The sequence below is a fragment of the Loxodonta africana genome, chromosome 11 (genome assembly GCF_030014295.1).
Source record: "Loxodonta africana isolate mLoxAfr1 chromosome 11, mLoxAfr1.hap2, whole genome shotgun sequence".
NCBI lineage: Eukaryota > Metazoa > Chordata > Mammalia > Proboscidea > Elephantidae > Loxodonta > Loxodonta africana.
Genome location: NC_087352.1, coordinates 106,468,801 through 106,482,561, shown reverse-complemented (window position 1 = coordinate 106,482,561; position 13,761 = coordinate 106,468,801). Strand labels below are relative to the sequence as shown.

Sequence of the window (13,761 nt, the reverse complement as noted above, 5' to 3'; positions counted from 1 at the left end):
ATGGAAGTTAATGGAAGCCAGAAAGTAGATAGCCTGGTATGCTTGCTTGAGGTTATGACCTCGGTCCACAAAATGAGTGAAAGTGGGAGAGTTGAAGAGATGAGCTGAGTTTGGGCATGTTCTGTTGGCACTTGGTGACCTAGCCATTGGTGGCTAGGGATGAGAAAGAGAAGAGGCTGGCTGGCCTGAAGTGCAGGGAGTTGTGTGTACTCCAAGCCTACGGCTGGTGCCCACTGACCTAGCTCGTGGTGGCTAGGAATGAACTGACCAGACCCTGACCTATTGGGGAAGAAAGAGATGTTTGACAGTGTGGATTGTTGTAGATTGCTGCATTTTGATGACTTGCCCAGAACTGGACTTTGCAGTGTTCCATCCAGAACAGAAGACTGTTCAGACCAAGGAACATGTTTGTCTCCTCAGAATACTGGTTTGATAGGGATGGGCAGTTTAAACATTAGATATCTAAAATGGGGGGAGATAAAGGCACGAAGTGGCTGGCTTACATGCTTTTGTGAGCATATTTACACTCAAAATGTGGAGGACAAGGAAGAATCCCGACAGAATAGATTTTTCTTTTCCTGATGGGTCTAAGGAAGAGAAGGTGAGGGGAGATGCTGATATGATTATATGATTCATTTGTGAATGTTTATTCTTAACAAGGTTAATAGTGATTGTAAAAGGTGTAATTATAGAAGCTGCAGCTGAAAGACTGGACTAAGGGGAGACACTGCTGGCCTGGAGTACGGTGTCCAGGAGGAGGCCTGTCCTGAGAGGACCAAGAGGAGGCCTAGCAGAGAGTAAGGTCTTTTGCTTGGATGGCCAAGAGGAGCCGAGAGAGCTGTCCTGCACTGAAGAAGGGAGACACGTGCTCTTCACGTCGGGAGAGGGTTTCAGACTTTGCTTACTTGCTTTCTTATCCTGATTCTGAGTATGTAGCGTATTGACTCTGATCCTGAGTTGTACCCTGTTCCTTCTTTAACAAACCATTTAACCGTCAGTATGATCTATGAGTTCTCTGTGGCCATTGCAAAGAATTATCTAACCCAGCAGAGAAGTAGAGAGTTTTGTGGGAGGGAGAGCTGGTGTCAGAATTGTTAAAATGGTTGGAGAATGGAGGTATGTCTGACCTCCACTACTACCATTTCATATCAGTACTGATAGCTGAGAAGTGCAATATAGATACTATTTATTATTTTTAAAAATGCATATTCAAATTCTCAAGGTAGCTTTCGTAGAATTTCATTATCTTTTGTTAAATTTTTTTTAAACATTTTTTAAATTGTGGTGAAATACACATAAAATTTACCATTTTAAAGTATACAATTTAGTGTCATGAAGTACGTCCACAGTGCTGTCTAGTTCCAGAACTTTTTCATCACCCCAAATGGAAACTCCGTACTCATGAAGCAGTCTTTTGTGTCTGGCTTTTTTCACTTAACATAATTTTTTAGCATTTACCCGTGCTGTGCTGCATTCCTTTTTTGGTATGTGTGGTAAAAATATATTTGATTTATTAATATTTAATAAAACAGTCAATTCAGCAGCTTTTACATGTACAATTCAGTGATATTATGTTCATCATGATGTACAAGCGTTACCACTGTCCGTTTCCAAATTTTTCTACCACCATTAACAGAAAAGCTGTGCCCCCTAAGCAATGACTCCATCTCCCCCTTCCTCTAGCCCCTGGTAACCGCTGATAAGCTTTGGTCTCTCTCTCTACGTTTTTGTTTTTTATATAAATGGGATCATACCATGTTTGTTCGTTTGTGACTTCCTTCACTGAGCGTGATTTCAAGGTTCATCCGTGTTGTAGCATGTATCATCTCTATGGTCGAGTAGTATTCCACTCTACGTATGTACCACATGTTGTTTATCCATTCATTTGTTGATACACATGCAGGTTGTTTCCACATTTTGGCTGTTGTAAACAGTGCTGCAGTGAACATAAGTGTACAGGTTTCTGTTTGCATTCCTGTTTTTCACATTTTTCGTATAATCTGGGATAGGGATTGGTAGGTCATATGGTCGTTCTATGTTTAACTTTTTGAGGAACTGCCAGCGTTCATTCTTTTGAGACCGAATAGTACTCCATTACTTGGATGGACTACATTTTGTTTATCTGTTGACCAGTTGATGGACATTTGAGTTGCTTCCACATTTTGGCTATTGTGAATAATGTTGCTATATGTACAAGTTTTTGCTTGAACACCTGCTTTCAGTACTTTTACATATAAACCAAGGGCTAGAATTTCTGGGTTATATGGTAATTCTAGATTAAAACTTATTGAGGAACCGCCAAACTGTTTTCCACAGCAGCTGCATCATTTTACATTCCCACCAGCAATGTGTGTCGGAACCAGTTTCTCCATATCTTTGCAGTAATTGTTATTTTGTGTTTTGTTTTGTTTGATGGCCATCCTCATGGACATTATGATTTTGATTTGTATAATGAATATTTACATTGAGTATGTTTTTATGTGTTTGCTCGTCATTCGTATATCTTCTTCGGAGAAATGTCTATTCAAGTCCTTTGCCCATTTTTAAATTGGATTGTTTGTCTTTTTGTTCCTGAGTTGTAGGAGTTCTTTATATTTTCTGCATACTAGATCCTTACCAGACATAAGATTTCCAGATGTTTTTCCTATTCTGTGGGTTGTCTTTTCCCACTACTGATAGTGTCCTTTGATGTACAAAACTTTTTAATTTTTATAAAGTCCATTTGATCCCTTTTTTGTTTTGTTGCTTATGCTTTTGATGTCATATCTAAAAAACCATTGTGAAATCCATGGTCTTGAAAATTTACTCCTATGTTTTCTTCTCAGAGTTTTATAGTTTTAGTTCCTGTGTTTAGGTGTTTGATCTATTTTGAGTTAATTTTTGCTTAAGTGTCCAACTTCATTCTTTTGCATTTAGCTATCCAGTTGTCCCAGCACCATTTTTTTTTGAAAGGACGATTCTTTACCCGTTGAATGGTCTTCGCAATTGGCCGTAGATTTATGGGTTTATTTTTCAACTCTCATTTCTGTTATGTTGGTTTTTATATCTGTCCCTATGACAGTACTGTTTGATTACTGTAGCTTTGTGGTATGTTTTGAAATCAGGAAGTGTGAGTCCCACTACTTCATTCTTTTTCATGATGGTTTTAGCTATCCAGGGCCCCTTAAAATTCCACGTGAATTTGAGAATCGGATTTTTATTGTTTGTTTATTAAAAAAGGCTGTTTTGACAGGGGGATTGCATTGAATTTGGAGATTACTTTGGGGTGTATTGCCATCTTAACAATATTAAGTCTTCCAATCCATAAACATGGGATGTCTTTCCATTTATTTAGGTGTTCTTTAATTTCTTACAAAAATGTTTTGCAGGTTTTACTGTATAAGCCTTGCACTTCCTTGGTTACCTTTATTCCTTATGCTTTTTAATTCATTTTGGTGCTATTGCAAATGCATTCCTTTTTTTTTTTATTTATTTTCTTTGGGATTGTTCATTGCTAGTGTATAGAAGGAAACCCTGGTGGTGTAGTGGTTAAGTACTGTGGCTGCTAACCAAAGGGTCAGCAGTTCGAATCTGCCAGGCGCTCCTTGGAAACTCTGTGGGGCAGTTCTACTCTGTCCTATAGGGTCGCTGTGAGTCAGAATCGACTCGACGGCACTGGGTTTAGCATATAGAAATACAGTTATTTTTTGTTGTTGATCTCGTATCCTGCAACTTTGATGAAATAGTTTATTAGGTCTAATAGTTTTTGTGGATTCTTTAGGATTTTCTAGATATAAAATCATGTCATCTACATTTTTAAAGACATCTGTAGACCTATTTATTATTTTTACAGAAGTGTTTTTCATATTGCAGATAACAACCTATTAAAGGATTTTGAAGTAAGTTGAATATGGAAATTTTGTCTCGTAAAATTTTTGTGTATGCAGCATATACATATGCGTTTGAGTCCTTGTGTAAAACATATTTCATTCTATGAGTTGCAGTTGAAATATTTGGAAGTTGTTGGTTTATACCATTTTTCAAATTACATAAATGGAATATAAAATTAGGCGATTAGCTAGATAAAGCTGAGAGTTCCAGCAGTTTAATATCGTTGAAAATGATAATTCTATATTGGAAGCGGTTTGCTGTATAAAAAAATAATTGAGAAAAAAAAAAAACTCTCTACACAGGAGCTCTGTGGATAAAAAACTTGTGAGATTTTTGCTTCAATGATTCCTAATGAATCAGTTCTTAGGCTGTTTTAGATACTATTGGAATTGTTACCTACTCAAACTCAAGATTATTTTGGGGAATGTATTTTATAAAAGACAATAATCTATTAAAATGCATAAGCCGCTTATTGCAAATTAAAACAACAAAAAGCTACGTTATGAAACATTCTACAAACTACAAAGACATCTTTTACTTTCCAGTAGAAATTATGAAAATATAGCAATGTATATTTTCAGTAAGTGTGTAAATATCAAATTTATTGAATATAGTGAAGAATTCAGGGAAAATTTATAGCTTTTTAATGCAAACGCGTAACTGTGGATAAGTCACTGGGCTTTTCTTAGTCTCAGTTTCCTTCACTGTAAAATGGGGTAATTCAGGCTTATATCGAGGAGTAGGAACCCTGGTGGCGCAGTGGTTAAGAGCGTGGCTGCTAACCAGTAGGTTAGCACTTCGAATACACCAGCTGCTCCTTGGAAACCCTACTCTGTCCTAGAGGGTCACTCTGAGTTGGAATCAACTCGACAGCTGTGAGTTTTGAGAAGTAACTGATAGTATGCTGTCATGCTATATATGATGTGTCCAATGTAATACCTAGCAGATGATAGTCAATAAATTAAAAAAAAAAAAAAAAAGCCAAACCTGCTGCTGTCAAGTCAGCCAATTGATGGCAACCACATTTATTACAGAGTAGAATTGCTCTGTAGGGTTTTCTTGGCGGTAATCCTTACAGAGCAGATCACTAGGTCATTCTTCCATGGTGCTACTGGTGGGTTCAAACCACTGTTGTTGCTGTGTGCTGTCAAATTGATTCCAACTTAATGTGACCTAAAGTGACAGAGTAGTGCTGCCGCATAGGGTTTTCTAGGCTGTAATATTTACAGTAGCAGACCACCAGGTCTTTTCTTCTTCAGAGTGGCTGGTGGTTTTGAGCTGTCGACCTTTGAGTTAGCAGCCGAGTGCTTAACCATTGCACCAGCAGGGCTTCTTAAAAACAAAAACAAAAAACCAAACCAGTTGCCGCTGAGTTGATTCAGACTCATAGCGACCCTATAGGACAGAGTAGAACTGCCACATAGTGTTGCCAAGGAGCACCTCGTGGATTCATACTGCTTGACCTTTTGGTTAGAAGCCATAGCACTTAACCACTATGCAACAAGGGCTTCTTAGCCTTTAGTAATTGAGCACAAACTGTTTGTGCCATCCAGGGTCCTCCTGAATGAATGAATGAATCTATTTCAATAAACAATAGCTGTTAAAATACCTGAGTTATGATTAAAAAAAATTTTTTTTTTGGTACTTGTTAAATTGTAGTAGCCTTTCTGCTCCCAATGAAATCTTTGACATATCTCTGATAATTTTTAAATAACAGCTAACTGATTCCAGTAAGCTCATACATGCTGTTGAATGTCGTGTTAGTGGACCCCTTTTCCCACATAATTGTGTAGACCTTACTGATGGTCTTATGATGCATTAAACCTTTGGTGATGGGAATTGCCTTGCTTTCTCATATGAAAATATGGATATACGGACTATGTCAGTTTTTAAGGTACCAAACTGCAGAATAACAAATAAGCACCGTTGTTTTATTTTCCTCTTTGTAGTTATGTGCTGCTCATCTGCCGACCGAATCAGAGGCACCAAATCATTATCAGGCAGTATGTCGGGCACTGTTTACAGAAACAATGGAGCTGCATACCTTTCTGACTAAAATTAAGAGTGCAAAGGAGGTAAGTACTACCGCTGTGATATTTCTTCACACTGTGAAAGATAAAACTATTTTCAGCATTGTCGATTGTATTATTTTAAAAAATTCATTAGCATCCTTCTGGTTTGTGCTAAAAAGCAATTAGGAAAAAAGCCACTTAGGCAAAATTAGAAATGTTTTTCAAAATATCAATACTGTGTATCTGTTTCATAAAACTAATATTTTCATAAAACTTCTTTACAAATGCAAAATAAATATTACTGAATTAGTTTAATCAATTTCCCATGTGACTTGCTTTTCACCCTTTCTTTTGTCCGTTTGGAAACATGTTCATACTTCTTTCAAAAGGAATAAGGACTCACAAAGGAGGTGACACTCACATCTGATAATTTAACTATTTTAGAGTGGGTTTAATTAAATATTTGATGAGGGAAGTTGGAATTAATATCCAGATAATCCAAAATCTTATTTTAGCTATTCGTTTATTATTTATCAATGTCTGTGAGTTAAAAATGTTATGCAATAACAAAAGGTATCAAGAAAACGTTCTGCATCCCACTTTGGTGAGTGGCATCTGGGGCCTTAAATGCTAGCAAGTGGCCGTCTAAGAAATACCAATTGGTCTCAATCTACCTGGAGCAAAGAACAGTGAAGAACACCAAAGACAGAAGGTAAATATGAGCCCAAGAGACAGAAAAGGACACATAAACCAGAGACTACATCAGCCTGAGACTGGAAGAACTAGATGGTGCCCAGCTACAACAGATTTGCCCTGACAGGGAACAAACAGAGAATCCCTGAGGAGCAGGAGAGAAGTAGGGTGTAGACCTCAAATTCTTGTAAAAAGACCAGACTTAATGGTGTGACTGACACTAGAGGGACTCCGGAAGTCATGGTCTCCAGACCCCCTGTTAGCCCAGGACAAACCATTCCTGAAGCCGACTGTTCAGATAGAGATTGGACTGGGCTCTAAGACAGAAAATGATACTGGCGAAGAGTGAGCTTCTTGGCCCAAGCAGACTGTGTGGGCAACTTCTGTCTGGAGGCGAGATGAGAAGGCAGAGGGGGAGGGGAGCTGGTTGAATGGACAACGGGGTATACAGGGTGGAGAGGAGGAGTGTGCTGTCTCATTAGGGGGAGAGCAGCTAGGAGTACATAGCAAATTGTGTATAAATTTTTGTATGAGAGACTGACTTGATTTGTAAACTTTTCAGTTAAAGCACAATAAATAAAATAAATAAGTAAAGCTGATAAAAAAAAAAAAAAGTTATGCGAGAGTCCAAAGAGGCTCATTCTAATTATTTTAAAAGGTGGATCACCATAATTTATTTTACACAGATTGTTGGGAAGATTAAATGAGATTCTGTATAAAACACTTCGTAGGGTATCTGGCACAAAGTAAGAGCTCAGTAAATGATAGGTAATGGCTATCATTTCTTTTATGACAAAGTACAGAGTTTGTTTAAAACTTACTATGATAACATCATTTCAGGAGGGACACATGTAAGGTCTGAGAGAGAGGAAGGAAAATACAAAACTGGCGTGCCATATTAGACTAATCAGCCCTGACAAAAAGTAGGTGGCAGGTGTCTTGGCTGGATCACTCTTCAATCCGTTGTATATGTAGTAGTAATAGCCCGAATCATTCTTTTGTTCTATCCAAGGTACTGCTTTAAGGTGCATTTTATGATAAGCTAATGAAAAAACTATGCTTGTTTTTTTCTTAAGGATTTTATAAAACTGGATTCAAGAGGAAAGTCTTCACCGGGGTGGAAAAGGGTGAACTATACGTTATTTAAAGAATAATTACATTTTTACCATTTCCTAGCTATTTCTCTTGGACATAACCAGAGAAAGTAGAATTTGATCAAAATCTTTCAGGGAAACAACTGAAAGCACTTCCTCGACTAAGGTTTATGATGTAGTAGAAAAGATTGCTTTTGAAGGACATAATTGCATTTCCCATCTTGTTAAAGTTGTATTTGCCTTCCCCAGAGTAACAAACATTATTTTTGGGGTGAAAGTATAATTTTGGGGGTTAGTAGAGTAAATTAAATGGGTTTTGAAAGTCGTTCCAACACAGACATTCCTAGAAACCATTTCTGTGCTTAAAGAACAATATTAGTGTTTTTATTACTCTAACCCAATGGGCTTTTAAAAATATATTTTTTTACTCTTGTTTAAAACTTTGCTTTACCAGATATGTAAACACATTTGTTTAAGCATTATTAAAGTTTATTTAAGAAAAAAATCTCAGATACAGTAAAAGAACACCAGTACCTGAAATCTTCTGTGGCTATGTGTCAGTGCCAGCAGCAACTGACCAGGCTCTAACACTCTGGGGCTCCCAGACAGTCTTGGCTCCCAAATACCCAAGACAGCTTTATACAAAGGCTGGGAACCTCAAGGCCAGGCTGCTACGGCACATCTCTCATCTCTGTCACCCTCTGACCCCATCCAAAATGTAGATGTCTATAGCACCAGTTCTCTACCTGTTTTTTCTTCTCTTTCTACTCTGTCCTTGCTCTGTTGATCTCCCTGTCAGCCTTTTCCATTCTTATCTCTGAAAACTATGCTCCAGACCACTTTTTTCCCCCAGGAACAGTACTTTATCTTGCTTCCTCTCGTGGGAAGCTGCTCTCTCCTCCACATCTTCCTGTCTCTACTGGAATGAAAAAAAAAAAAGAAAACTGGTAATATTCTCTCTCCTGCTGTTGATGTTGTGTGCCATCGAGTCAGTTCCAGCTCATAGTGATCCTATAGGACAGAGCAGAACTGCCCCAAAGGGTTTCTTAGGCTGTAATCTTTACGGGAGCCTAGCAACAGGTCTTTTGTCAGTCGGAGTTGTTGGGTGGATTTGAACTACTGACATTTACGGTCAGCAGCTGAGCGCTTAACTGTTGCGTCATCAGAGCTGCGTCTTTGTATTAACCTGTTGCTGTTGAGTTGATTCTGACTCATGGCAGCCCTATAGGACACAGTAGAACTGCCCCATAGGGTTTACAGGGAACAACTGCTAGATTTGAGCTGCTGACCTTTTGGTTAGTAGCCAAACTTTTAACCATTGTGCCACAATCCATCTTTACTATTAAAAAAAAAAAAAAAAAAATTTTTTTTTTTTTTTTACTGTGCATTATTATCCTGCTTTGCAAATTAGTAAACGAGGGTTAGAGAAGTTGATTTGACTAGGCTGACATCGAAGTAAGTTCTTAGCATTTATTATACCCTATCTTTACTATAAAAAAAAAATAGGGTATAATATCTTTACTATAAAAAAAAAATAGGGTATAATAAATGCTAAGAACTTACTTCGATGTCAGCCTAGTCAAATCAACTTCTCTAACCCTCAGTTTACTAATTTGCAAAGCAGGATAATAATGCACAGTATTGTTATGAGGGTTAAACGATGTAATCAAGGGAGGCTACTTTATAAACTGTATGAATATGATATAGGACAGTAGTAGGGACTGAAGCTTTAAAACTGATAAATAATTTCACTCAACAACAAAACTGATTATCAAAAAGTTACCTAGATAGCAATGGACAACACCATTAATATATTTCATTTTTTCCAATAAAATAATTTTACATTTGAAACTGCCAAGTAAATTCTCCGCTCTTCCCCAGAATAAGCTCACTGGCCATATTCACGTGTAGGATTCTGAGCTACAAAGGTTTCACTGGTGGGAGGGCAGGCGCCATCTTTGTACAACCTGCTGCACGAATGGACTGCTTAAGTAGTCCCTACGTCTGTACTTACACGCGAGGATATCAAATAGTGTATGAGACTTACTTTCAAGAATATCAAATTGCTTTAAAGACAGAGTTTATCCAAATCTTCTCTACCATTCCGAGAATAACCTTATAAAGGATTGCATTAATTGTTTAAGAAGGAAATCCTCACATCATGGAAAAGGGATTAGAATGAAAACGAATTTGCTTTCTAACAGTGCTTTGGTGGTCAGGTTGAGTAAGTATAGTTACCACTTTATAGAACACTATGACAATTATAAGTAGATTATGGTTTTTATATTTTAAAGAAACTGTCAGTTTAGTATATAAGGAATTCAATGGAATTATATAATTAATACAATTATATGTATATGAGCTAATGTGTATGAAAAATTTCTGATACATTCAAGAAAGCCTCATACATTAGAGAATAAAAGGAAATCCATTTGGACTCTGTAAGACTTTATTTCTAAAACCTTAGCACTGACAGACAGTTTATGTGGCATAAAATCTGTAATTAAATGGTAAAGAATGTTCCTAAGTGTCTGGACTTCCACATGCTGTACTGTTTGTCTTACTGGGACTATTAAATGAGCTTTTATGGGTAAATTTAAAGAATGACAAGGACTCCTAAAGACCTCACCTATACCCCCATCAAAGTTCTCCTGTTATATATTGGCCACAATGTTTCCAGTAAGTCAGAGACGCTTTCAAAACTGACTTCTGACTTTCAATCCAAAGGTAATCCCTGAAGTTATGGGAAAACAGGAGTAACGTATAAAATAATTTAGTTCAGCGCATTGCTAGAGAGTTTCTTAAGGGCCACTTACTATCCATAAAAAAAAACCCATTGCCATCGAGTTGATTCCATTATTAGGAGCTCTGGTGGTGCGGTGGTTAAGGCACTTGATGGCTAACCGAGAGCTTGGCAGTCCAAAATCACCAGCAGCTCTGTGGCAGAAAGGTGTCGCGGTCCAAAATCACCAGCAGCTCTGTGGCAGAAAGGTGTCGCGGTCCAAAATCACCAGCAGCTCTGTGGCAGAAAGGTGTCGCGGTCCAAAATCACCAGCAGCTCTGTGGCAGAAAGGTGTCGCGGTCCAAAATCACCAGCAGCTCTGTGGCAGAAAGGTGTCGCGGTGTGCGTCTGCAGTGATTCACGGCCTTCCACTCGATGGCAGTGGGTTAAAAAAAAACAACAACAACTGGTTGCTATCAAGTCGATTCGGACTCATAGTGACCCTAGAGTAGAGATGGATTGTGGCGCAATGGTTAAAAGTTTGGCTACTAACCAAAAGGTCGGCAGCTCAAATCTAGCAGTTGTTGCCTGGAAACCCTATGGTTCAGTTCCCCTGTGTCCTATAGGGTTGCCTTGAGTCAGAATCAACTCAACAGCAACAGGTTAATACACAGATGCAGCTCTGACGACGCAGCGGTTAAGCGCCCAGCTGACCGCCGTTCCGTTCTCATCTCGTTCTTCAGTCCAGCAATGGTGTCCTAATCTGTTATTGTTGTTTTCCTATACAAAGAGGCAAATACAATAGATCATGTTGGGAAGAAGTTAAAGAGAGTTTCTGAATGAAAATGTGGCTGTATACTTTGATGTAGGCTTTTGAGCAGGCTTGGGAAGGAAGTCTGTGTGAGCCAGAGAGAATAGAAGGTGGGAGTTGGGGGAGAAGAGTTGCTGAGACAAGGTGTGTGTGGCCCCCATATGCACAGAGAAGGGGTGGGAGAGCAGGGTGTTTTGGTAGGCTTAGGTGTGAAATAAGAGGGAGATATGAAATGGGGGAGGGCAACAGAGTGTCATAGAAATATCAAAGATTGAGATCAGAAAATAATCTTAAGACTAGAAAGTCAGTTGATTTTATTCTGGCATGTCCGTGTTGTTGTTAGAGGGTTTCCCTAGTCTGCTCTATCATTGCCTCCATGGTGAGACTGTAATGTGCCCCCCCCAACAGTTCTCCAGTAAATACGTTGTTGCGCAGTAGAGCTGTAACTGTATTTATTATACTAGAAGAAAACTTGATGTACAGAGAAGTAGTAGGTGGTTAAAGAGAATCTCTTTTGACACAGAATTTCATCTTAGTGCAAATAACTCATCTTTTATATATTTTACAATTTAAAATATCTTAACACCAGTCCTCTGTAAAAGCCTGTTTATTGTTTATGAATCATATTCTGCCATTTATTCATGGGACCTCTTTAGTCATCTGGGCTTTTCTGGGCTGTTCTTTACTCATCTTCAAGGGGGTGGGGGGTGGGGACAGTAGGGATGGCGGGAGGGTCTAGATAGGCTAAGATTCTATTAATTTTACAGAGAAAATACAATTCATGTGATTAAATCTTTGCTTTATTCATTTAACTAGCTTTTCCTCATTTTTGTACCAGTTTTGTTGCATAGGCAAAATGTATACAGATAACCATTTTAGAGTCATACCCACTAAAATTTGCTATCAAGTTGTTTTATGCTGATATATATTATAATTTATTTTAAATTTGAGATGGATTTCACTAGAAAAGAACTCAATGTTATAGAATTTCAGGATCCTTTGAATCAGAATCAATTTGATGGTACTGGGTTTGGTTTTTTTTTTTTTTTAATATATGGACCTCTTAAAAAACACAGATTTAATTTTCTTATTGGTAATCTAGCTGTTAATGTTCAATATTTACATTATTACTAAATTAAAGTTAGTATAGTCAAAAACTCCTTATTTTAAAATCTCGTAGAAAGTCCTTGTAAAGAAGTTTCTAAGATAATATTATGAATGAGTGAAGAGTAAAAATAATTGAATATTATGAATGTTACATGTTCATGTTATTGCAGCAAGAATTTTATATCTTAAGGCATGTGAAAATACATTTTTTAAGTCACAATTTCTGTTTTCTAGGAGATTTTGTCCTCCAAATGATGAAAATGTTCTCTCCCCTTGCACTTTGATACATCACACACATGAATAACACTGGCATAGGTTGGAATATTCTAAATGTTTTGACCTTTGAGGGATGAGATATCTAATACAGTTAAGCCATCTTGGGTTTCTTCGGAGGCAGGCTCTAAAGCTGTGGATTGTCATTTCTGATTATCTGATTATCATTATCTTTTCTCAGTATGGCTGCACCAGCAATGTTTAGTTAGTTTCTTGTTGGCATCTCAAACCCCTCTTACAGATTCTGTCTTCAGTTCACCCTTTCAGTTATAATTTTTCATTCGTATCCACTGTATCTCAGATAGAAAGGTCATCTCCGCAGCCTCCCCTGAGCACCCTCATAGCGAGCACACACAGCCTTGTTTTAAAACCACGCTACCCTCTATATTTCCTTCCCAGCAGCCATCCGTGGTTGTCTTCTTGATCTCTTTTCTTACTCATTGATACCTGCCACGACAGTCTGATCTCACTGAGGGCAGAGGCCTTTTCTCCCTAATTCACCGCCCTATCCCCAGTGCCTGTCAGGTTATCAGGACTCTAAGTATTTGGTCAGTGTTGGATGAGAAGCTGTGTTTCAGCTATTACATATCTGTTTACTCACCGTCTATCTTGACCCTGGGTCGCCTGATCCTCTTGAATCCTCTCCTTTATGCTCTCACTGCCTCTGTCTTATCTTGCCTGGGCTGTGGCAAAGCCTCTAATTTTGTATCCCCATTCAACTTCAGTGTGAAGACCTTGTCAACTCCTTGGTGCTTAACCAATGGAAAGTTTAACTCCTTAGCATGACATACGAGGCCTCCCACGGTCTGGCCCCAAAGTAACCTCTAGGGCCTTCAGTACCACTCACCATCATGTTTACCTGTTCTGCTTATACTTTCTCTAGGTCCTAATCCTCCAAAGGCCTTTGCACCTACCTGAAAGGTCCTTTCTTTCCCCTCTTCTCTCACTTAAAAAATGTCTACGTTCCCACAAGACTGAACTCAAATGTATACCCTTCCGAACTGCTTTTCTTGAGTGAAGCTGATTTCTGTATTCTCTGTGTTCATTCGTATAGCACTGTACTCTGGTTTCTATCATTTATCATAAGTTTACCTGTGTTTCTTAACTAAACTGTGACCTTCTTAAGAGCAAGGACCATGTTTATATTGCTATCACCTCAGAAACCCTGATGGCATAGCA

The 13,761-nt window shown here is 38.2% G+C and overlaps 1 protein-coding gene across 6 annotated transcripts in view; it reads left to right on the top strand.

Annotated features, from left to right (window-relative positions):
• The window catches only part of SPIRE1 (spire type actin nucleation factor 1), a 370,834-nt gene that overhangs the window by 174,812 nt on the left and 182,261 nt on the right, over positions 1 to 13,761 (top strand). For all 6 annotated transcript variants that reach the window (XR_010323504.1, XM_064294750.1, XM_064294751.1 and 3 more), the window contains one exon: positions 5,820 to 5,945. Coding sequence is in view for 5 of the 6 variants with exons in the window: in XM_064294750.1 (XP_064150820.1) it covers positions 5,820 to 5,945 (126 nt within the window). In the remaining variant the exon portion in view is untranslated. The remainder of the gene's footprint in view (positions 1 to 5,819; positions 5,946 to 13,761) is intronic.